The following is a 26,640-nucleotide window of genomic DNA, read 5'->3' as shown; positions in this document are numbered from 1 at the left end:
ACGGATCGGGGATTTATGAAGAGAGTTTCCACAGGAAATCGTTCGCTCGACCACCATTTGTCAATCGAAAATCCCTCGTTCGTGGTTTACAATTACGCGAGACGAATCGATTCGGAAGCTCGCGTCGCGGAAAAATAATTGCAGCTTTATCGTACCTACGCGAAAATTGACGCGTCCCTCTCGATACGCGAACCGACGCGGATTCCTTTTCCCGGGAAACCGATTGAAAAGCCACCAGCTGCGCCAAAATGGTATCGAGTCGGTCAACACCGGCGGAAAAATAGATTACTTCTGTCCGATAGGGAAGCCGACCAGCCGATAGAAGGCTTAATACCTTCCTCGATACTCGTCAACCAGTTGACCAAGCCGTGGCGACGATAATACCACCGCCAGATATCAGTAACAATTTATCCAATGAACACATCCTGTTATCTCCGCCGCAGTCCACCGGACTCTTCCTCCGAGCCAGCCAACCGAATAATAGCTGAATCAAGTAACGCTCTGGTCTCGTTCTCTCCTTCTCTGTAAATTCTCTGCTACGTATAACGCGTTTGCACCGATACGGAGCGAACAACCGTTCTCCCTTCAAAGGATGTAGACTCGTCGTTTACACTAGAAATCACCAAGAGAACTGATACCCGAGTTATTTCAATCTCGCAGTCTGTTATCTTGACACGCGTAATCGCCAAATTTTCGCTAAATTGTCGCGATTAAACTAAAATAACTGCAACTCTTTTTCACTGCTCAAATTATCACGCATAGTTACCTCAGATCACCGTACATCATCACCGCGTAGATTGTCAACCGTCCAGGGCATGTAAACGCTTTTAACGCACAGCCTCCGTTTTACACGGCAGCAAGTTAGTGATAGTAAATAACTTCCGGATCGATACCGTTTGTTTCGCGCGCCCACCAGCGCGTTGCGCCCTTCATAAATTTTCAGCAGGCAGCCGCTGGGCGGAATATAACGAGGCTGGTTGCAGCGGTTCAATCGCGGCGGCCGTCCATGCACGATCTACGAGGGATCTTTGAAATTCGAAGTCAGCCCCGAGTATTCCCCAATCCCGAAGTCGCGATAGCACGGTCAATTTCGCGAACGCGCTCAGTGTATGGTTTCGATGGTCGCAGACAGACAGACGGAGGAAACACAGAGCAAGGAAGAGGGAGAGAGAGAGAGAGAGAGAGCAAGATGAGAAATCCCGAAATCCGTGCACGATCCTGCGGCTATGGGGCACAGGCTGTCGTTTGTATGCCGACCGAACGTTTGTGCATCGTACGTAGCCGCTTGTCAGACGGCAATGTCTGATAATACAAAGCCCTATACTGCATGCGGCTTTCCGTCCTACAGCGCAATCAGTTCGAACAATCAGTTTGCGGAATAGCCGCCGCTGGACACACAATCGGCGTCTTCCGGTGATTCACCGGCTTAAAATACGATTATAATTCCCTTTTGTCCCCTAAATCGTCCTGTCGCGCATGTATCTTTCGAACCGCCACTACCGCCTTGCGATGAAACATCGCGCACGTTCGCGCCTATACGCGTTTTACCGATAATATTCACTCGGATGGGTGGCACTTTCGACATTCCACACGAGACTCGCCACGAGCACACTGACCAGCAGCAGCAGCATCTGCGGAAAAAGAGAGGCACTTGGAACCGGCTGTCACGGGATTCCACTTTGTCACAGGCGAACGCTCCGAGCCATTGCCAGATCGAGGGCTCTTCGGCCGTCCTTTGATTTTCTCCGCATATTTTCTATCCGTCCCTTCGTTCGTTTCTCGAAAGAACGGTTCCTGGTCCCGTCTTACGACTTCTTTACTCTCCTCGGCGGACTACTTCTTTTCTCTTATTCGGTGAAACATTTCCATTTTATATACTCCACGTTATGAATTCCACCCCTTATTCCAGTAAGAGATACCAGAACGCCGATACTACGAGATCTACGGTATCAACCTACTAGTACGGACTAGTTAAAAGCTTATTTGATCGGGTATGAATTTCAATCAGAAGCAAGCAACTCCATTCTCGAAATAACACTCCTTCGAAACTCGTAATTTCCATTCCATCCGGATGAAGTTCCAGAAACAAGCTCGGCACTGCGAAACCAGACAGACACTATTTCTCGAAACCAAATACCCCTGACCGTGGTGTTCTCTACCCTACGTTCGACATGGGCCAAACGCACCGTGGGCTTGGTCTCTCCATCTTCCTGTCTACCTTCCGCCTCGTCTCTCTCCGCGTCCCTGATTTGATTACAATTCACACATCTCTACCATACAGCCTCTCTACTGTCGCTTATCGGTATCCCCAACCAGTTCTCCTACCGCTATACACACACGCCTCTTTATCCTTCCGCTAATCCCTTCCGTTGTCTCTGTCTTTCAACCCCGCTGCGGTCACTATACACGCAGCGTCCCTTCGCTCCACTTCCACCAGCCTCGCGTCCATTCGTCCCCTTTTCGACCGGTAACGTGTACGCAGTTCTCTTTCCACCCTTTCATCAGTCTCTCTATCATCCCACTCTACCGTCCAGCCGCCCTGTCAATTCGTTTCTTTCTCGTTTCCGACTCTTTTTTCTTTTGCGCGGAGTTACAGAAGAGTCACTTAAAATGAATTAGGAGCAAAGTGGTCGTTACAGGTGGATCCTAAAGGTGGACAAAAAAGTCAGGCATTGAGAACGCAACGCTCGAGGTAATCCTCGATGTAACACAGACGCGAGCACACGATATTGAATGCAACCGATTCTATATATCGTACACGTATTTCGAAAGCGAAACGACTGAAACATTTCTTTTGGAAAGAACGAAATTTAAATACGTACAAAAGATCAAACATACCTAGGTTTGATTAAGAAAAAACGAATTCTTCCATTTTAGAATAATTAATACAGCTTATCGAAATAAATTGTCCTATAATATTCACGTTCGGAGAAATGTGGCCAAATCCTTTTTCGCTTTAGATAATCTCGCGCGATGATGACCGAAAAAGGGAAATATTCCCTTTGCGTCTATTACCAAAGAGGACTTTCGTTCCGCATAGCTCTCCGCGTATCTCACGCCAGATATATACGTTTTTCTGCGTGCTGTTTACCATTTCAAGCGTACGTATCGATAATTGGCTCGGCCAAACCCCAAAGGATGGATTCTCAGCCCGCATACGATTTTACCATTTGCCGAATAACCGTCGTTTACGCCGATACACCGCGACGTCCATCCCCTTTGCAGCTTTGTCTGGCCGCATCAGATATTACCGGGATAATGCGTTCACCGGACCAGTCTCTTCCGCATCTGTCTCGCTAACCGAACACGCTCGCGCTCGTCTACCAGTCACGAAGCCAGTTCGCACGCGCACGTACGCGGCTATCGAGGAGGCGTTCTATGCGAATGGACGCGAACCAGCCAGCCTGGCGCCCGATTCAATACCCGGCGTCATCGCGTTGATACGCTCAAAGGGTCGTTCCGGCCGGAAGGTCGCGGGCTATCGTGGAACGTCATCGAACCGTTGACGGGTTTAGAATCGGTTTCGGCTAATCATACGCTGTCCACCGACCGCTATCGTTCACCGGTCAATACGGTTTTCATGGATTGACACATATCGCTAATTAGTATTCCAGGATCGTGTTCAATGGTATCGCGGCCGTTGTTGTAGTTTCAACAGAGAGAGAGAGAGAAAGATAGAGAGAGAGAGCCAGCCCAAATCAGGAAACCCGGAACCGAGAATCAAAAGCGAGATTATCGCGGGAACTGCGCTCCATGAAGAAATGGATACGTTGTTCCCCATGGAGATACCGAACTTGATTAAACCGAGCGACAGAGAGATAGTAGTTTCGTTAATATCGACAAGACGTTGTTAGTTATGATCGCGCGAAGAAAGACGTCGTGTCATCGTTATCGTTATCGGTCGCTGTCGCTCGATTATTCCATTTTACGAGACACGTACAACTTTCGAGGACCAAAATTTGCCAGAGGATTGGCCAACATGTACAAAGTTAAAGCATAAAGTGCAACATACCTTAATCCGTTTATGAATAGAACACAGATGTATGTATATAGAGGCTAGTCATTTATTCGCAGAATGATGGACTCGGTGTCGAGGGCGTAATCGCGTTTTCGTCGAATCGAGCAGTCGCGGATATTTGTTTTAATAGGAACGCGAAGCGGCAGGGCGGAGAGGAGATCGCGTAAATTTCGCGAATGCCGTCCGTTGTATCGCGATATTGGGACAGAAATTGAATTAATAGGCGCGGCCAGGCCAGGCGTGGAACGCGTGTAACGCAGGCTAGCGCGCTCGTCACTCGTTCGCCGATCTAACTCACGATTGACGCGCGGCTCTGAATCGATAACTCCGCTGAATTCCGAGATTACCGCGGGCAGATCGTTTCGTAAAGCTCTTCTATCTCCGCGCTATCTCTCTCGATACCGAACAAACATCCTCCCGAACATTCTCGTGACGATTCGACATCGGTGCTCTAACGATAATCGTGGTTTAATTACACGCCGCCAACAGGTAACGCGTGTCTTATCGGCCGTAGCGAAATTAATGCGTGAGAGTTGCAATATCGTAGATCGAAGCCTCTGCCGTTACTTCCCACCTATGCGCCCTTTTCACCTGGCGTAGTACTCTTTAGTATATTCGCCATTCCAACCCTTTGCCAACCCTCGCTAAATTTACTATCTGAATTTTACGTTTCATTAACCGCGGCTCTCTGCGCCAGCATTAACGGGTCTGCGGCGCGTATTTATGCGCCGGTAATTAAGAGCTAATTAAAAATAGCCGGGATATTCCGATCGGTAAATAATCGAGGAGGAAAGCTGGAGCGCGCCCCTCCCAAGATAAATCGAACGCCTATCTCTCGATCGTATAACGTAGCCTGGATTTAAGCGGTGGCCGCTAATTGCGCACGCTATTCCGGAACCATTTAAATTGGTTCACCGCGACAAATCTAATCGTTCCGACCGTCCATTTTCACCCCGCCGCATCCCCTTCACAAACACCCTATCGGCTGGCAATTCTTTTCTCCCGGCTAAAGTCGATCTTCTCGCTTTTCTTTCCATTCCTGTTCCGCTAGATTTCCCATATTTTTCGTGGAAGACTTCGTGGGTTAGTCAAAGGAAAAACGTGTAAAACTGTGGCGATTTGGTCGAACGTTTTCGAGAAAAGACGGTCGAATAAATGCTCGATATACGCGCTAAGTACACGGTTGACTTGTCATTGATCTATTAATGGAGAAACCAGTCTATTGTCCTAATCTCATTCGTCAATAACAAGCATCGGGCTCTTCGTGAAGTGGGCTGAAATCCATCCCCTTTGCCTTCGATATGGTTCCCCGCGCTGCGCATTGATCGAATATCCTCAGATTCCGATCGAAGGCTAGTTTACCGGACCGTGGTAACCAGGAATTACCATCGTTGTCGGAACACTGAACGAGAGTCAGCAACAATAGGATAATTTCCTGTAAAATTTCGTCCAAAGTGTTCTTCGCGTGGCGCACCCCTTTTAACATCGATCTTAGTTAAACAGCGTGATTCGACTGAACGCGATCTCATTAAAATAAAGTAGCCAAGTTCACTCTTGGATGGAGTATCTCACTGGTAACGTACGATCGAATAACAGGGGAACTTAAAGTTCGTTGCTGTCTTCCACTGGGCGAGGAAAAATCGAATTTCAGCTCGTGTCCGGCGCGTTCACGCGCGCGACAGTGCGATGATCGCGACGTGGCGGGCAATCGAATGAAATCGGGACCGGGTTTCCCTTGTTTCCCATCCGGTCACTGTCGTGGCTTGACACCGGAATTTTTCGACGCGTCGCTGAAATTCCACGCGACACTGACAGCCGCGATTTCCAACAGCCAACAATCCGTGAACCGCGACCCTCACGCGCCGCGTTTCGTTCTCCGCACGAGAACTTGGTCAACGTTCACTTGGACGAAAAAAGTTGCCGGCGAGAAAAAAAGGAATAAAGGAAAGAGTACACCGATTCGAGAGTCGCGCTGGTTACCAGAGGCTGGTTTAATGAGTTCGCAACTCCTGTCATTGGGCCAAAGAGGGTGCGAGCAAAAACCAGCCGAAAAGTTCTGTCTTATTAGAAAACTTACCGCGTCTTCGATCGAGGAAACCTTAAGCAACTGTGTTCCGGTGTGCGGAAAAAGGCGAAGAAGGAGGGAGAAAGCGCTAATTTGTAGCAGTGGTCCTCGAGACCAGGAGCTATTACGGCGAAGCTTCGCAGGCAAACTTACGGAATCTTAGAGTGTGCTTGAGCGCTGCCTTAATAAGCGCCTTAACATCCTGTCTATAAATTTTAAGCGATGTAAAATTAGCGCGAACCCACCGTGCCGCTTACTCCTTCCCTAACCCGTTTTCTTTCTCCTTCTTTACCTTTCATGCCAGGTAGTATGTTCGAACCGAGTGGAATAATAGGTTTCAACCGGTCAGGTTCTCGCTCCCTCTACTTTCCTCTGTTCCTTGTTCATCGTTTTGGTCGGACCGATCCACCACGAGGTCTCACCCCTTCTTGCCAGCCACTGTTCTCCGACCGCCTCGTTCGTACGCCGAAGTCGTTATTAACTGGTATTCCGTCGGGAGTCGGAAGGTAATTCGAGTCCGAACACGCGAATGAAATTGGGTCATACTTCGTGGACTATGTCTGCGCGTTGGTGTGTTCGTGGCGGTGTCACGAGAACGCGGTGTAAACGATGTGGAGAACGTGAGTGGAATAAGGGTGATTCGGGGAATAGCTTGGTCCCGCGACAAATGTTGGACGAAAGATAATTAATACATGCAATAATCGTTTCTTTCCGTTTCGTTCTTACGTTGGACCGTCACTTTTCTTCATCTTACTTGATTATTTAGCGTTCTTACAGTGACAAAATCCGCGACGATCCATGCGTGTTTGCTCCGATTCCTGCCCTATACGCGTGACAGTCTTTACAAATCGTCGATCGTTTTCGTTCAAACTGCTCGAGTTTCAAGCAACCTGTACCAGTTGCGAACATCGAGTTCACGATACTCCTCGAACGGTCGCCAAGAATCGTGCGGAGCGTAACGAAATGGGCCACAATACCGGGCGACGATAGAGCAGCCATGCGGGAAGCATAATTTTCCTACCGACGCGACAGGTCAGGCAATTCGGTTTCGGCCGGCCGAAGCGAAATTGAATCCGACTTAACGACGATCGTGCATACATCGATGAGATGTTCGCATCTTGAGCATCTTCCAACCGTGTCTCGACGACTCTCGTTCTGGCGTTCGCGAGGCGCAATCGCGCGACGGATTTCACGAACGAAACGAGACTCTCGTAGTCGGAGGGCGGAGGAAAGGAGAAACGACGCGAGAAATCGACGGAGAAGCTTCGCGCGACCGAACAATGGAGGCTGCAGAAAGAAAAGGGTGGAGATGGGAAAAGAAAGGATGGATAGGGGGTGGAAATGGGTAGAGGGAGCTCTGAAACGCGCACGATTTACTTTGCAAACGACGAGGAACTCGGTAAACTCCGAGGCGCCCCCGATACGACACTCCCGTCTGAAAACTTGGCCAATAAGCGGCGAAAACAAGAAAGAGGCGAGCCCACGGAGGTGGGGCAGGGGATTGCATAAAAGTAAGCAGGTACGTTAACCGCTTCAAAACAGTCGAATATATTTCCCGGATCGACGACACTCGTCCCCCATGGGCACACTCGTTCTTCTTCGCCTTCTTCTTCCCTCTCAACCGAAAGATTATGCCGGACGTACTTTTTCGTTCTCGTTGACGGCACTGTGCCCCGGGTCATCTTGCTATCTATGGCTGGTTACTCGTTGCAAACAGCTCCGAGGATCGCGTGCGTCTTGACACTGCGAGAAAACTTCACTACATAGGTCGGAGAGAATCGATGTAACTAGATTCCAGCAGATGTGGGATTCTTTGCGGCTTTAAAAATACGTAGAAATACGCGGTCTATCTTGTTTGACCTCCGCTCTCTCAGAGATCTTTCTCTTCCCGTTTTTCCTTCCTGGAAACCGGAAGATTGTTTCGTGAGTGACGTTCAAGCAATTTCAAGCGGCAATTGAATAAAAGCAGAGGCAATGGCACGAGACGAAAATTGCGAGGCAATTGTTGCACAGAAACGCGAACAGACTGGGGCAAAAACAGAAGTGCACGATGACCGAGCACAGTCATGTGAATAATATATAAAGTTCGCGTGACTCGACTCTTTAGAACGCAACGGGACGTATCGCGAGACCATGGGCCACGACACTTTCGCGCAAAACGACGCGATACGATATCCCTGAAGATACGAAGAGCGAAAGAGCGCGAGAAAACGCGAGTATTCCAGCGAAAAAAAAGCACTCACGATCGGCTGATTTAATTTCAAACGGTCTGCGTTTCTTGCTCGGAACGCTAACCAACTCCTAATGAACACTAGTCATGGAGACCTTTGCGCTTGTAATAATGAGAATTTATTACGCAGTCAACTCAACGCATTCCATTCTTCCACTTCTTTATAGTTATCGACGATATTTTCTTCGTTATGTTACTCGAGTCAAGCTGGATAATTTGCCTTATAAATTCACAAATTCGATATTTAACACTAGTATAGGAGTTGTTCGAATCATTTTTTCCTTTCTCATATCCTTTTCTCGTTGTTCGTAATGTACAGGATATTTTCTCACTCTGTCGTCACTATACCGAAGACTAATGGTAACTCTTATATCGTTAGTAATCCACGGAAACGGTCGATGCGACATTAAATAATGGAAATAGAAAGAAAATTCAAGATGGAATTTTAAGGAACTTAGACGATGCAAATAATCCGGCCTCGCTATACGCGTTACATGGATAAATGCAAAGAATTCGAGAAAATCGATTTATCTCGCCAAATACAAAGTCACGTGAGGATTAGCGATATTTCTTCTCCATCGCAGAGAAACAAGAGAGGATCACAAAAGCGTAAAGCTGGAAAAAGGAAGACTTAACAAGCGCTCTTTCAACTCGCTCTACGCCATATATCACGAATGTCACTCGCGTCGATTTTCCACGAATCGTCGGATACGCCGACGAATTTTTTTCCTAAGCCCAAGAAAGCTTATGCGCGCATTAATTGTTTGCTCGGGAAACATAAGCGTTTCCAGGGCTTTCTAATAGGATTACATCGCGCGAGGCTACGAGCGACGCTTGGGAAACACGCCGCGTCGTGGATTAACCAGATGGAGGAACCGTACGTTGTAAAATTAGGTGCTTTGTTTGGTAAATGGCTAACGATTTTCCATAATTTTTCTGTCTCGAACAATCAGGATCACGGTAAAGAATATAAGCGAAACGATTTCAATAAATATTCCATATAGTCAAAAATAATCCGTTTTTCGTTCGCCGTAGAAGAAAATGCAGCACAGGGTCGCGTATAAAATAAATTTCGTGGTCTGCGGCGGGCTATCCACGCCACGGTGAATTCCTCTCGAGAAGTAAAAACGTTCTACGACTGGACGTAGCTCCCGTCATACATATATGTATGGAAGCAAATCGGTAATACCTAGACCAATAAAAACGAGTATTCGCAGCAGTTATTGGCCGTTTTGAATACGGACAATTTAGGATTCTCTGGATGGCGAGGCAAAGGCGAATCATACGAAAAAAGAAACGATACGAATTCGATAAGAAACGATGGCCCTCGAAGAATACGTACAGCGATACGTCCACATGATTGGACGGTTTTTCCAGGAGAATACGAGGTTCTCTACGGGTAGAAAAGCAGCTGGTCCCAGCGTGGCGAGTCGTTGGCAAGCTTCCCGCGTTCAAGAGGCTGGGGGAACTCGAGTTAACCGGGCAGCAAGGCCACACGTTCCTGCCGATCGTAAAATTCGAAAGCGTCGCGTCGCAGAGTTTCTCGCGAGCAGCCAGACGGCACGATGGAAAAGCGTTCCCAGTGGAAAACCGGCCGTGGAATGAAAAACTTGAGCCAGGATCGATCATCGTCCGTGGAACAAATTAATCAGGCCATTCGTTACAGCTGTCATTTACACGTTTCGCAGTGGACGTGCCGATACGAGACTCTCGCGGCATCGCTCTCGAGAGCTCTCTCGGCCGATCGAGGAACGTTTATAAGCCGTAAACAGCGGCAAACGGTCAGGAACGGGGTGGAAAAAAGCGGTTGATTCGACTCGATCGCCGTGGTGCGCTATATCGATCGATCCATCGGTGAGAGCGTCGACTCGACGTCGATCGATGCTGCACGAACATCGCGATTCGCGAACCTATACGCCGTCCTACGAACGATGTTTCGCCTCGTTTTATTCTCCCTTGCCACGGTTAACCGGAGTGGATATTTTCACCTTCGCGAGGATGAGACGCGAAACTCGGTCACGCGCGATAATCAGAAATTTATAGAACGGCCGCTCGTTCGCGCAGGGCTTGGCCGTCGATCGTCATCCACGCTTTCTATCGATTCCGCCGGACTTTTTTCACGATTGCAGCCAGCCGATGTCGCTGGCAAAAGAATCGCGTACAGGTCGTGGAAACGAGGCGCGACTCCCGCGGTGGGAAACTCGATGAAGCGTAACTGGTCGTTCGCAGAGTCGTGAAGCGTGTGCAGCTCGGCGAGACCACGACGATAAACGATAAACGTCATATCGTTGGGTGCACATTGCGCGAACTGAATCTTTCTGCGCGTACAGCGTCCCATTGGCCATTATTCGAGGCAAACGCGGCTGGCCATGCATTCACCTCGCGTTCATGGTTTCCTCTTTGTAAATGTCTCTCTGTCTGGCTTCCATGCAGACGCGTAGAAACGGTAGAATGCGTTCATATACACAGAGCCATGATCAGCTCGTAGTGCACAGGCTCGCGAGAGGTATTATCGCGAAGCGCTCAGGAAGCAACGTTGTACGAGCGCTAATGCGTCGCCGTCGCTTCGATCCGAGCGAGGAGAGCCACAACAGAGCTCTGTCGCTTCTCCGTCGAACTGGCTGCCTCGGTTCCACCTGCAGCTGTAGCCGCAGCTGTCGGTCGACTCGGTGCATCGATCGGTTCCGACGAGCGTGAATCGCGTTTCTACGGAGCACCGCAGCCACAATTGCAATCCTTCCCTGTCCTTCCCTTGTCCTTCCTCTATTTTACCTTCCCCGTGTCTCCCATTTCGACGTCGCCCGTCTCTTTCTCACTTACCGTTTCTCTATCGTACTTTTTCTCTCTATTATTTTTTGCAGTCGGATTTTGCGGCCAGATCTTCCACGATTTCTCTTTCTGCATCCTTCTCGCGTCTTTTTGCCTCTCCGGCGCGGCATCGCTTCTTCCTCTTTATCCACGCCGTTTTTTTCGCTCGACGCGCTCAATCCTCGCGTAGCCGTTTTTCCCCGGTGTCCGCCAGATTCCAGACTTCCTCGAATCCCGCGTGCTTCGCGCACTCGAAACTTTTTGCAGCTATGCGCGCCGCGCCGCGCCGCGCCGGTCAAACTCCTGGAACTAGAATTAGCAACGCGTTCCACCGCGATCACGGAATCGAATTAAATCCCCGGAGCGAGACGATTTCCGAGAAACGGAGGGAAGTAGTCTCTAAACGATTACGACCAAGGGTTCCCTGTCATACTCTCTGTCCCAATTGATTCCACGCAGACTGTAACGCGAACCTCTCCCCTTATTATCTGTGTGTATACGTCAGCGTATTCCCCTGACAGAAGCCCCACAATTTCCATTCGAACGCATCTGGAGTCGCTCTTCTTGCCTCTCGAACGGTCGATCGTTAAAACACGAGGATGACCGTAAATCGTGGGTCGTTACGTTTCGGAAGCGGCGTTACTACGATGGAAAGATCCAATTATCGAACGAACACGGCGGTAGCCGGTTTCCCTTCGCGAGCCGTCAATCTCTCGGCGTAATACCAGCAACGTAACGAGCAGGCACAAAGATGAAAGGAACAACGACCATGGGAGCCTTTCGTTGAATCCATCGGGAACGATGGAGCCGATGTTACCGGTCGAACACAGCCAACGACCGCCGATACCACCGCAACGATGTCGAGAAGAGGACGTCGACGACAATAGCCCCTCGTGCTCGATGAAGCAACGGTGACAGCGATGGCGAGGCTGACGCCGCTGGTGCTGGCAAACGACAATGGCGATGACGGTCATCACCGCGGCGCCATCTCCTATGAATGGCCGGCTGCCGATCGACCAAATTGATTTTCTCGCTCGATAGGCGAAGGACAGCCTTCGATCGAATTACATGGGACTCACGACCGATTCGTCGCTTTTCTTGCAACGCTTGCCGACGCGGGATATCGCACATGGTTAACCTTACCTCCGTACATGGTTGTCGGCAGCGATCCTGCAATATATTGCAGGGACGTTTCATAGAGAGGATACAGTAACTGGGTGAGGCTTCCAAAATTAAATGAAGCGATTCCGAAGGAAATTTATCTTTTCATGGTCGTCGTTGATCGTCTGTCGCGAAGGACTTTTGTACGACGAGTCTTGTTTCCGGAAGCAGCAGTTTATTTCGAGTTCTCTCCGTGAAAATCGATAACAGGTTTATAACACATGAAACATATTGTAGAAATAGAGATTAATATTTTTATATATTGAGAGCCTTAAGAGCGTTGGAAATGCTATCTATCGTAGAACAGCAAGCAACTGTAATATCACGTGGAATGTTTCGAAAATATCACATGTTTCGAAAATATCAGCTGCGAACAATTTACACTTTCAACCCTGCCTTGAAAATTTATAGAATCTTCGAGCCTGGAATATATACGTTTGAAAAATTTTAATCGCAAACAACTGACTCCTCGAATCTCTCTTTACAAACCTATAAAATCTTCAAGCTCGATATTATCGCACAGAAGAATCGCCCGCTCGGAGCGTTTCGCATGGCTGTTCCGAGAAAGTGTTCGAGAATAAAATCGAATATCAAGGGTACAGTAATTTCAATACCGCAAGAGCTTATTACCGAACACATATTACCGGCATCGTCATTATCGAACGCTCTGTGCAATATCCGGCAGCGATAATTATAGATATATCAGATATTCGTAGCGAACAATGCGACGTGGACGTACGAGTTATCGGCTGCCATTCAGCTTTGAGATTCCCGGCAGTAGTATCGATGCGTCGCTAGACAGACTCGTTAACGCGATAAAACCCCCCTGTGGCTGCAATTTTATTGAGATTTTTATTCATCCCTCTCGACGTAATCCGAGTCATTAACGAATAACGATGTCCCTGAAATCCATAAGCCCGGTCGGTTTATCGCGCGGCGTAACCCGTTTCCCAATCGACGATTAACCGAACTGCTATCGACGATTATGTGTATCGGCCCCTCTGACTGTGGAAACAGGTCGGTTTCGTCGGATCCATTGCGTCCCTGTACACACGATGTTTTCGTCCCCGATCAAACTTTCAGTCCGTCGAGTAATCGCATTAGCGGCTGTCAACTCTTCGAAAGAATCACCTTGTATAGTAATAAATTAACCGACAAGAGGCAAACAACGACGATACTCTCGGTTGAATTTATGCTTGACTCTTCAAATTGCAAACAACAGACATCAATTTAGCGATTCGTCCAGCTTGATCGGGGACAGAGCGATTACTTGAAGTTACTCGAAGGGGGAAATAAATGAAGGAAGGAAATAAATAAATGAATAATCGAATATGTTATACGGTCCGTTCCATTCGACGCCATCCCTTCCACGATTCACAACTTGACCAATCGTTTATTCTCTGTGTTTCTCACTGGAAGGTGTCTCCCTTTGTCTATGAAAGCACAATCGTCGGGATATTTTCATCGAGTTACGCAGGCACCGATGTTTCCTGTAAACGCTACAGGCACGCGAACGTTTCTGTTTCGGAGTCGCAACCATATTTCGTTGGATACGATGTTTGCTCGTACCCTCGGCTCGTTTATCGGTTGCGCGTTATGTTGAGCGCGACGAGCTTTATGGCTTCTCTATTTTATTGGCGCAACACCTAAACGGACAGATAATATTTTGCATCGACCCACAAAACGCCACCACCTTCCATCCATAGACTTTCTTCCTTATTATCTAATCTTCTTTATTTTTTTTTTTTCATTCTCGTATTTTCAATTCGTCTTTCAGAATCTTCCGGCTTTCGTTACTTGCAACTGGCATTCCTATCTTTCCTCTCACGCCCCAACGGCCAGGCGTCTCACGTATCTATACAGGGTTTGGATAAAATTTTCAACGAGCTAAAGGTTGGAACTGGAACGGCAGGAATATTCGAAGCTCGCTTTGTCATCGAGTCTAGCAATGGCACAAAGCCGCGCGTGCACAGTGTACACGCTTGTTGCGAAATGTCGTTACATACCTGGTCCCCGTGGTCGCTCGTTACATAGACGACGCTGCAAATAATAGAGCGAAGGACCGAACAATGCCTGAACAATGTATTTATTTTAACAATCGAGCGGGGCTAGCGCGGTCGTTTATCCACGACCCTTCGCGCCACCGGCCGTTCACCCTCGTCGTCGCGTAAACCACTCGAAATAAGCGCGATTGGAAGCGTCCTCGTACGAATCGTTGAAACTGGTTGACCGTTCGTTGAAACAGATTTACAGGAATAAAGCGAAACAATGGGTGGCCTCTCGGCGCAATTGTTATTGTCTGGGACACGTGTTCTCTTGTCGCGTATTGATAAATCCGACGAGAAACAACCACGATTAGAATCGTCGAGTAGGGATCGTTCGTCGAGTGAGAGTATCGTTAAGTCTCGGGAAGAAATTCCGAGCAAAGCGGAGTGTCTTTTAAAACGATCGTTCCGCGGTAAAGAAGCGGTGGAGAAACGGTTTTAATAGCGTGTACCCGTTAACCGAGACCAGGTTGGAATAATAAATCGCGGGAAATATCGCGGACGATTGCAAATTGGTACAAACGAGAGGGATTGTTATGAGGAGAGAAAGAATAAAAATCCGGAGAGGGGTGGAAAGCGGTAATAGGTGGCGCTAGAGAGAAGGAGTCCATTATATATTGCGCGAATATTCATCTTGAAAGTTAACGAACGTGGAGTAGCGTCTCGTTAACGAACAGGAAAACTCTTCTGGTTCAGGCCGGTTCGCCTGACTGGAAAGAAAATATCTTCCTCTTTTTCTCGTCCACCGACCACGTTCGTCTTCGTTTCCCTTCCCCTGCTTTCTCCCCTTGCTTTCTCTTTCTTTCTTCGCAGTCGCTCGAACGTTCACAAAGCGTGTCATTAGTATAAGTTTTTCACGACGAACTGGAACAAATTGAAACGACGCGAACCGGATTTTTATATTCGGTTAAAATAATGAAGCTTCGGCTCGAAACAGTAACGCGAAAGCTCTCGATCACGATCCTCGATATGTTTCTCCCCCACGGCCTGACCGATGATAAAACAGCGACGAAACGGTAGCGATTGTTAGCGTGACCTACCAGACTGAAATTTTAATATCGACCGTTGCTTTTCGTAGGTGTTACATTCACCAACTCGACGAATGCCAGTCGAACATGATTTCCGTAAATGGACGAGACAACCTTAATAAAATATTCCACGCGCGAAAGGATTAACCGTCGACGATTGCCGATTATGAAGCCATGGATTATCGATCCATCGCGGGGCACGCACGTCTGCTTTTCTTCGTCCAACTCAACCTTTTTTCAAGCTTCTAACGTCAAGCCGATATGCACGATTGGCGTGATCGATCGATCGAGAAACCTTCGCAAATCGCTCGGTTCTCCTCGCCTTTAACGTGAAATAAGAGAAATAATAGAACGCGCGATGCAAACATAATGACTTTTAAGATATCGTCCCTACACGTCTCTCCGCCACCTTTTCCTCTTTCGCTTACTCGAACTCTGGCAGATTCGATTTTAATATGCAACTCGAGGAAAATTATTAGCGATAAAAGTACGACGCCTACCGGTAACTCAGCCCGGTAAATCACCCCGTTTCCCAACACCCTGCCTTCGCCCAAGGCCTTCACACTGACAAGTGATATTTTCATCGTTCGTAGAGTGACAACGTTCGAGGCAAGATTAATCACCGACGCGTTAAAATGAATTTTTCCCTAAAATATGTGCCACGATGGCACGTGGGCCCGTGTGTAGGCGTTATAAAGTTCGTTTATTGGCACCCTCCCCGTCCCAACCCTCGTTCGTTTCCCGTACGCTCGTTACACCGTTCGACCTCTGCACGATAAGTCATCGGTTGACAAGTAATATTTTTATCGTTTCTGAGAGTGGCATTGTTCGAACGATGATTAATCGTTCCTCGTCCGAGATTGTTATCGATGGAGAGCACTCGGGCACGTTGCGATCGCGATTCGATCGCATAGCACTAGACTGGTAGGTTCCACCAACAAACCTCGTAAACGCGTTAAAATAAATACTTAAATCTTCGAAAATTCCTACCTCAATATTAAGCAGAGATTGCATTCACTAATCGATCGTTTCTGCCGGTCTGTTCCAGGGGAATACTGCAGCAAGGCAGGAAGAATTACGAGGAGGCGATTTTGAGTTATCAGCGAGCGATCCATTTCCGGCCTTCGTTAGCTCGTAAGTATTTCCATTATTTCTCAAGTAACCTTTGCAACAAGAAACGATCGAGTTTCCAATGGAATTCTCGAGTTTCTCGATTTTTTCCACGGACGTGCTCCCCTCGAGCCCTCCCTATACCCATCGAAAGGTACGCAAGGTTGGAAATTGATGTTAATGTTCCGAGGCTCGAATTGGCGAAATATAGTTTGACGCAGCCGGCGTGCACCATTAATGAACCTCGGTCGCAAGTTATCGCAGTTCATTAGGGCACTGAAGCGGCAATTCTCGCGTGAAAAATAGAACGACTCTTCGCGTTTCACTTTGTTCAAGCCGCGAAAGAACCCTATGAAGCACCGTACATGTTTAACAAGAGTTCTTCTCGTCGAACGATTATGGTAACAACATGTAACCTACCAAAGTCTTTAGTCATCCGATTCTCTGCTTCAAAGCGATCAAGCCACCAAAAGACAATTATTGTATACTGTTCTTCGAGTTTAACAAAACACCGTCTAGTCGACTACGTTATTTACTCGTGCCACTGAAAGTATTGCAGCAAGACATAGCTAGGAGATATAGCTACGTTCATTAGGATGCACAATGCACAAGATCTTTTGTACGAAGGGTGAAACTGTCACTGGCTTTCCTGTTAACACCCTCTGGGAACGTGTCGCGCATTCCCCCCCAGGTAAAGTTGACCGTCAACCCCGACGGTAAGCTCCATGGGACGTCACGGTCGAAACTCCATCGAAAAATCTCGTATTTGTTCTTCTTTAGGCGCGTAATCGCGCGTGCTCAAGAATGTCGACGAAAATTTCACGACGGAGAGAAAGAGGATGCCTTTCAAGGCGGCTGGAGAGGGGAAAAAAGCGCGGGTCGGAGCTGACGGTGTTTGCCGTATACTCCGGCGAGAGATATTTACCTCGTAGCTCGCCGATATACTGTTTCCGGTTAAATCGCGGTCCAGAGTCACCGGCTTTCGTCCACGTATCCTCGGCTACGTAAATATTATTCCTATTTATTTCGCAGCGGCTTGCGGTTTCCGTTGTACGACTTTGCTTGCTGATACGGCATTAAACCAGGCAGAAATACCTTCTGAAAATATCAACACCGCTCTCTAAACCAACGAATACTTTCACGACAATGTGGTCGAACGAACTAAAAACCTCGCGACGATCTTTTAAACGTAAACCATCGCGTGATTTTTCGATACACTCTGAACTAATGATTCTTCTACAAAACAAAGAACTCGCGAATCGTTTTCTTATTTCGCTCGTTAATCCCTGAAAGTCGGAAATTGCTCGTATCATAGGATCCATTGGGTTCTCGCTTTGCTCCGTTGGAAAACAATATCCGCGTAATCAGCGCCGATTTTTTGCCACGGTTCTAGCACAAAATCAAAGTACACGCGGTAGGCGTAACCGCAGCAGAGAATCGGGGGACCGATTCGGTTCCTTAACGAGCCACCTTTTGCCCAGGAGAGCGAGGCGGGCTGAAAACGGTGGCGCGGGGTCGGAAAAGAACAGAACGGCCGTCGTTTGTCACGTGGACCGTACGATCCACGTACGACGATTTACTTCGACCGTCCTGGGAATGGTTCATTACCGAGCAAATGCTCCGGCCTGCCGCGATATTGATCTTATTTTACGCTTTCCACTTGCCCGGCTATTTATTATTGCGTCCTACCAGCTCCACCGTATTCCTTCGTGTCGACTCACTCCGACGCTCGTCTCTTGCTCGTTAACGATTACGCCACGCTAACCTCGCGATACCGTCGCCATTTTCTCCCTTTAAAGATTTAATATACGACTAAACGGATTTAATAACTATCAAGTATGAATTACTGCGTTAAGTATCGTGTAGGTCATCAGTGACCAACAATAGAGTTCCAACTCAGACTGCGAGCGCTTTTCCAATAGCATTTGCATAAAATATAAATTCCTTTGTGCAGTTATTCATTCAATTATATCGCGTATAAAACGACGTAATTAATTTGATCGCAATTACCAACTTTTCTCGAGTTCTACTTTTTATTTGCTCGTTTGAATCGACGTAAGTTACTTTATAGGTTTAGGATATTTATCGCTTTCAAAGTTGAATTATGGATCGGACACGGTTATGAATTTTCAAACGAAACATCGTACGATTGCAGACGCGTATAGAGGTAAGAATAGATTTCATGGAACTTGGTCTAAATTTAGTCTATCAGAGTCGGATAGACGGCATCGTTTCATCGTTCTACAAAGGCTATAAAAAAAGCGAGATGGCACTGGGAAGCTCTGGGAAGATCGATTTTAAGTGTTTAGTCAGAGTTATTTCGAAGGCATTTCAACTTTGTTCATAAAACAACGAGCTTCTCGGTATAAGAGAGAGAAAGAAAGAGCAGGCGCGCACGAGGATGGCCTGAATCGTTTAATCAACCGGTTGTTCTATCGGAAACACTTGGCCTCTCGAGGCGACGGGGTTCGTACAACTTGGAAATTCAATCAGTCCCCGTTCACCTAGCTAAAATAAATATATTTGCGAAATAATTTCTCCGTTATTATTCAGAACGATGAGAGATGGTCTTCAGTTGTCTGGTCTACCCCTGATTTGATCCTTCTACCCTCTTTTTTTCTTCCCCGTCTCGAAAGTTTCGAAACATCGGTTCGTTTCAACGTAACTAGTTTTCCGTATAAATTATAGCACCACTCGTCTCGTTAAAAACGAAACGAATACAGCGGGCAGCTCGGTTTTTCACGTCATTTTCAAACGAGAGAAATAAGAGCGGGCGCGAATTATATCCAGCCATGCATTACTTTTACGCGAGGAAAAAGCTGCTTTATCAATGCTGTTTACACGGTGAATTTTCGCAGAACGATTATAACGCGATTTCGTAGAGCAAAATATGCCGGGGTTGCGCGGAAAGCGCGGGCCCCGAGAAGAGACAGCATTTCACTGTCCGCCCGGCACTTCCTCGAAACGCATTTGCATCCATAAGCGGACTAGTTGGCAAGCGTATAAAGCGGACCTGCAAGAACATCGTCCCACGCTCGCTCGTCAGATTTCATCTTCGTCCAGCAACTAATTTGCTCGATCCCTGTCCACTTGTTCGCCTGGTTCCGGTCACTTGCTTGGCGTCGTTCGTGCGTTATCATGGCGATTCAACGTCCAGCCACGAATATCGAACCATCTCGAAGCTCTTACGACGATCAGAGATTCTAACTTTCATTCGAGATTCACGTTTACGAGCTTCAAAAACGACCGTGATTTATATAAGTATAATATACTTTGTAATTAGCTTGCCTAGTTACGTCGGTCATGGCGCAGAGGGTAGAACACACGAAAGGATGTTTCAGCAAACTACGCGTTCTCAACATGATCGAGCTTGAAAATCGTGTTTCGCGATTGTAAGGTGAAGTTGGTGGTTCGTTGTAAGAGAGTTAGTGATCGGCATTAACCCGTTTACAGGTAGATCAACAGCTGACGAGATTCGTATCTCGATGGTGTGTGATTTAGGATGTTTATCGGTGACCCGTTTGCTACAGGTGTAACTCTCGACCCAGATTTCCATCTCCGTGAATTTGCACACGTTCGAGAAAAGAATGGAGAGAAACGAACGAATCTGATAGCCGCGATTAATAATTCGAAATACCGGTTCCATTATCGCGCTTCTTTAAACCAAACAATGTAATACGGTTACAGAGTACGTGGATAAATCAACGAGCAATGAAGGCGTAAAACACATAATAAGCGTTGCTATTTGCGTAATTACCAATTAACTGTTCAGGCAATCGTCAATATTTAACATAATACGCGATACCGTGTAAAACACGTATTCTGTACAGCTGATCTTGTGGAACGAAATACCATCTCGAGCATCGCGTCAGCGATTTTCAATTGTTATTCAAATACGAAGAAACAGTGAGCGATAGGTCGTCGTGGAGAATCATCGGTTCTTCACTCGCAGCTGGCTAACTCATCGCGTCGTAATCGAATTTGCATCCGCGGGGACGGTTTCAGCCGGGACGTCGAAACTTCCGTATTCGAGATAATACGGGGCGTTATCAGCTTCTGACCCGTAAGGTTCGTTAAACTTTTTTTTTTTCCTTTGGTCTCGCGAGTCCGCGAAATAAATTCTCTCGATCTCGTGGCAAAGAGGGAGAGGATAAAAAGAAAAAGAGCAGTGAAAGAGAGGCGAATGGAAAAAAATAGTAGATAAAGGACAAACGGTGGCCAGAGTGGACGAGCAAAGGTGAGATAAATAGCCAAGGATCGAGACTACTCTGGCGAAACGATCGAACGATGCCGCGTTATAAAAGCCTCGCGTCTACAGGATGTGTATTAAAAGTTTCGCGAAGTTGGCGAACGTAATTTAACCGATCTTCCGTTCAGCCGCTTTAGCCGGAGTAATTTTATCGGCGTCGTAAAATTTGTTGAGCGCGACACCCGCCTTCTAGCCAGACGATATGGAAAGTTTGAATTTTCAGCCAGGTCTGCAAAGAGACATCCGTAAACTTCGTTACCTGCGCGCTGTTTTTATCGACGCTATCGGCGTATATACCTTTGGTCCCCCCCCCCCTTTCGTTTTCTCCTCTTTTTGCATTTTTCCTATTTTCTTCCTATCCCCATTTTTTCTTCTTTTTTAGTAAAAAAATGTTCTGCGTTCACGGTGGCGTCCTTTGTGAGATATTCGAATGGAAAAATTCGTTCTAATTCGACGTTTAGGCTGCAAAGAGTGTAGACTATAGAGTGACGCAAAGTAACGATTGCTTGTGTAACAATCTTTCAAACGCAAAATAATAGATACTTTTGGTAGAAGTTGGAAGTTTGGTCGAACAGATAAATACTTCTTTTTTTATAATTCATTGAATTTTGATTCGCATAACAATCGACTTCTGATATATTCGGGACGATTTCTGGTTGAATTCTGTTGGTTTGCCTGTGTGCTGTGTCTTTTATAAATATTGATGTTGCTATTGACCGATCTCCGTTCACCTGGAGGTGATGTCGTGTGGCTTGATTGATGCAGTTTGCGCAGGTACATCATTTTGGTAGCTCAATTATGGAAGAAGGAATATACGTCCTCTTCTTTGAATTGTACCACACAAATATAATTTATCGACAGAACTGTAATTATTAATCACGTGTTGTTCGCGATTTGATTGTCCAGATTTATCGTAGGTTTTGCCTAATTACCAATAAAATATTTTTGAGGTAATTATGCTTGAGGCAATTGTTCACGGACATTTAATCCTTTTATGTAGAAACAAAATGAAATTCAGAGATGTCAATGTTTACAATAACATAATAAACAAATGGTGTATCCCAGACGTCTTTTTACCTCAAGGGAATAATGCCGTTCCATCTTTAAACTAAATAAACATTAAACAGAGCAAACGATGTATTTACGTATGCGGGTGTATCGTGTAATGGGAAATAACGTGACTGGCGTTTGAAACTGAGAAGTATCAAGTTAATTTGTAGGTCGCACTTGATTGATGTTTGACATTTACATATTAAACAGAATTTGACGGAATGTAATTATTTATTAAATTAGACGGGGCAATTATTTATATATCGATCGCTAAAGTGACATGTTCAAAATGAAAATATAATCCAGTCTGCAACCACAAATATTTATATTTAAAATCTGCTCCCTAGATTCGCCAAGGTACGCTATATTAAAAATTCCATATTTCTAACAACCACGATCCCTCCGTGACCTACAGCAAGGCTTTCTACATTCTCCTCCGAGGGATCTAACAGAACGTGCCATCGATTTCGACGTTCTTTTCGTGCTTCATTGACGTGCTTGTTATCGAATATACCAATGAATCAGGAAGCCTCGAACTCGAACGAGTCCCGACAATTTCAAAGACAGGCCCATGTCGCGCTCGATTCTCGAAGTTCGAGAATATTGCGGGAAATGGTGAACAAGAAAGTTTCGAGTCTGACACGGAATACAGAGAATACAGGATTCGCCAACTGCTGTGAGATTCGCGCGCGAGTTACGCATTTGAATATACACATTTAGTACGCGCTAAATTGTCTGCGATCTCATCTTTTGTACGCAAGCAAGCTCGGGATTTGATCAGATTCGCACGGAACTTCGACACGTACTGCGAAACGTTCCTTCTTCGGGGGACCAAGGAACGAACGAAGAAATGGTAAACGCGGGATTTCTAGTGGCCTCTTGACTTGCCAAGGAAATTCTCAATTTGATCGTATTGATGCGTCGGAGCGTATCAATTCGCTCGGTGTGGTAGCTGATAAACACCGAGTAAACATTGATTCGATCAATATTGGCGAAGGCAAATGCAAGAAACAGCGGTGAATATAAACACGCGAACGAAGAAGAAACTGGCGTGGCCCGGCGGAACGGTCTGTGTGCTTTTGTTTTATGCCCAAGTAAGCGCTCGTTGTTATTCGTTCTGGCAAGGTTATATTACTATAGGATCGTTTGGTGCCGTGATTTCTAAGAGATAGAAATAAACACGTGTTCCGCAGCGCGGAGGTTGTAAAAGGGAGCAACGTGAGAGAACGATGCGAGAGGATAAATCAGTCGTGGAAAGGCGAGAGTGCAGGTGCCGAATTACGATTCACTGTTCTACTGGAACGGCACATCACGATAAAAAGTGAAAGAAATTGAGAGAGAGAAAGAAAAAGGACACGGGAACCGGCGCATACGGAAAGTAGAAAATGTAACCACGCTGGTAATTTCATCAGATGAAATGAGCGAAGTATTGACCTTTGCCGTGCTCTAACGTAAACGAAAGTAGACCCACGAGGCCAATGAAACAAGTGGCCTTTTCAGCTACTTTTAATTATAATCCGAGCTTTAAATTGCTCGCGAGAAGTGGAGCGACTTTCGATTGTTGCCGGTCTGAGAGAGAAGCGACCACGGCCAACGGTGACGACGTTGGCGGAGCGGTGAGGAGACGGGGATGGTGGGATGGAGAAGAAGGGTGGCAAGGGACAAAAGGAACGACGTCGAGAGCCCTTTGTAGTAATTTTCGCGCCTCCTGCGCGGAAAAATTCGAAGCGAAAAAAAAAGGAAAGTAAAAAAGGAAAAGGGAAAAAGTAAAAAAGAAGAAAGAGTCTTTCTGCCCGGAGGAGCTTCCCGAGCGAAGCGCCACAATTAAACGCTACGGCCGCGTTGAAATCGTTACGTGTACGTGGAGGCTGCTTAACCGTGAAGCGTGCACCGCGTAATCGGCTAATGGCTCGAGCACTTTCATGGATAATCGCCTCCATCCCTCTCGAGAGGACAAACGCTTCAAGTGGCCATAAGTGTTTGGGGAGTAAAAAGCCGCGACATCCGCTAATAACGTGCATTATTAATAAAGCACCGGCGCCTGGTCTCGAGATCGATCCTCCTACACGAGTGCCACCACTTTGCTTGTACATGGTCGATGTGTCTGGTTAACGCGTGCTTGAAACGAGAAAAAAATATTGTTCTATCGTGTTTCGAACGAGGAAGGAAACAGACAACTTGGAGGATATTATCGATAGTCCATGTTTAGACATTCGCCAACATATTCTCAAGTAAATTTCCCTTTAAACTAGCACTAGGTTTTTTTCTTTTTAAACAAACTATCGATAGAGGACCCAAAATGAAACTTGAATCTCGACTGGAAAAGTGAAACGAAGTTCGGCCAACGTTGAAGCGCCAAGGAACGTTTTAAAGGAAGGAAAGTTTGTTCGAAGCTATGTGGACGAAAGAGGGACAAGAGCAAGAAGGAGGGAGGGGAAAAAAGCGGTAACACCTGAAGGCCCCGATTCCCTTTGAACTACGATGTCGCGTAGCAGGAAACGCCTCGGGCCGAAGACTTACTGCGACACAAACTTTCCAGACTACCCGTTTGGCTGCGTGCGTAAAACGCCTTGCGCGATACACAAGTGACTCAATTAAAACAACCAACTTCCAGCAGGGAAGCTGGAGAACCGACGAGCAAACAGACGTGTCGGCGAGCACTCGTGAAGTGTACACCGGCCGTCGCTTCGAGTCTGTACACAGTCATCGGTTCTCCGCGAATGAAACGAGAGGATCTTTCTGGTGTTCCAAGTTCGCCTCACGGTCTTACCGAACAACGACAATTAAATTGACGAACTTCGATCCCTGGAGAACATCGTTTGTTAGAAATGGAATAAGACCGTACGTGGTCGGAGAGAAAACGAGGTCCCCGCGACCTTAACAAAATTCTCCCACCGTTTTAACCATTAATAACTTCTGTTCAAATATCTATTACCATAACAAGTGTGATCAGTCTCTCTGGAAATTATCCATCTCAATTACCATAAATGGAATTTGCAAAGAGGCAATGTTCAAACTATGGCGAGCAAACCGGTTTTGTAGAGAAATACACTGCGTGCAGTCACTTACAAGATTTGTACATACAGAACTGTGCTTCTAACCACGGTAACGTCATTTCCTGAAACAATAAACAACTGTTACGCGTCATCAAACGCTCTCTACTAGGCAATGATTAATGATTACCCGAACGTGTATGGGATAGCGTATCTGATACATTTCGAGCAAGCCAAAAGCTCGATTTCAAAGGGTGGAACGTATCGAGACGTAGAAACAAGGGACGATACGATGTATTCGTGAGGTGAGAGAATACAGCTGATAGGTGTTGGTACTACCTCTTAAACTATCGAACGGCAAAGCAAGAACGGTATCCATTAGGAATAATGACCATGGTCTATGCACGCGAAGATGTGACTGGATTAACCAGTCGTTCGGAAAACCGGTATCGTTATTACAAATTCCTCGTCCCTTCCTGTAACACATTACTCTGCACGCGTGTACGCTAGTTACACCCGTAGACACGATAGCGTTGGCTGTCGTGTGTGCCATTAATTGAATTAATTACGAACGAGAGCCCTCTAAACGTTAAGGGCGATGAGATTAACGCATGCAAGATACTCCACCGAATGTTTGCTATTTAGATTACGGTGTTTACTTGGATACAAACGTATTTATACTTTATACTATAGGCTTCTTAATTTATTTATCGTTCGTTTTACGTGAACTTTTCTCGAGTAAAGATAAATCCGTTAACTTTAGTACGTACACGTGCCATCACGTACAATCTACCTTGAACTTTCCCTTTCGACGCTCCACTGCGGATTAGAGTTCAAAATGTATAGAAGTTAAGCGGCACGAGTATATGTATATGTGGGTGTGTGTGTGTGTTTGTGTGCAGTGGAATTTTAAGCTGAAGACGAGGAACGAAGGTAAGGAGATAACGACACTTTACGATGTAACACAGCGTCGTTTAATATTAGTTCGAACGATCGAACATCCGGCGAGCTCGATAAGAACACGTTCATGCAACTTTGACTACTGGAGTAAGTCAATATATCGCCAACCGCGTGGAAGGTACGATCAGACTACGAGTAGTACAGGTAGCCGCATAAGTAGACCTGGCCAAGTAGTATAGGTAAACGGAAAGTCATAGCTGTACGAGCAATGAAACGCATCGAGTAGAGAACTTTCGAATAAAAATCGAATGTTCCTGTTCGTGTCTCTTTCGGCAGATCAAGCGCGTATAAAATTTATTTATTTATAAGGAACATCCATCAGAGAACGTCACCGATCGTTTCACTTTCGACAAATTTAACGCGAGTGAAATGACTAATCAAGTCGATGATGAGAACAAGAAACGTACAACTGTAAAAGTAAAATGAAACTTAGCGAAAAATTTATCATTCGTTTAACAGATTCGTATTCCGTTGTCCCCTCCATCGACGGAAAAATACGATTCGGCTTTGCGCGCCGATCGCGCGACGATCGCCCGAAATCTGAGCGTGATTAATTGCTCGCCGCGACCTTTCCGGCGTAATTTTCCCGCCATCGCCATTGCCGACGTCGTTCCCCGGTATGTTGGCTTCAAACATCGATCACAGTAAAATTAGATGAATTACCGCGCAATAACTTAATAGCGCGGTCGATCAAGATCCATAGGACTCTCTCTACACACGTCGGAAACAACTCGTCCTTTCACATGTTAACCGTGCGTCGATGAACTCGTAGGTCGAAACCGTAAATTTCATTAATCAGCAAAATTAACAGATCCGTCGGCCAGAGGACCTTGCTGGCGATCACGCGAGGGGAATTTTGTTTGATTAATTACGCTCACGTTGCACTTTGCATTTATTACAAATCCAACCGAGTGATTTCCCAT

The 26,640-nt window shown here is 46.5% G+C and overlaps 1 protein-coding gene across 2 annotated transcripts in view; it reads left to right on the top strand.

Annotated features, from left to right (window-relative positions):
* LOC117231344 (protein O-mannosyl-transferase TMTC2-like) overlaps positions 1–26,640 on the top strand; it is a 166,573-nt gene that overhangs the window by 101,628 nt on the left and 38,305 nt on the right. For both annotated transcript variants that reach the window (XM_033489729.1, XM_033489720.1), the window contains exon 6: positions 16,404–16,489. In XM_033489729.1, coding sequence (XP_033345620.1) covers positions 16,404–16,489 — 86 coding nt within the window. The remainder of the gene's footprint in view (positions 1–16,403; positions 16,490–26,640) is intronic.

The sequence above is a fragment of the Bombus vosnesenskii genome, unplaced genomic scaffold, assembly GCF_011952255.1.
Source record: "Bombus vosnesenskii isolate JDL3184/JDL3185 unplaced genomic scaffold, Bvos_JDL3184-5_v1.1 scf7180000013263, whole genome shotgun sequence".
In the NCBI taxonomy this organism is placed as follows: Eukaryota; Metazoa; Arthropoda; class Insecta; order Hymenoptera; family Apidae; genus Bombus; species Bombus vosnesenskii.
The sequence above is the reverse complement of the archived record's forward strand: the minus strand, read 5'-3'. Positions and strand labels throughout refer to the sequence as shown.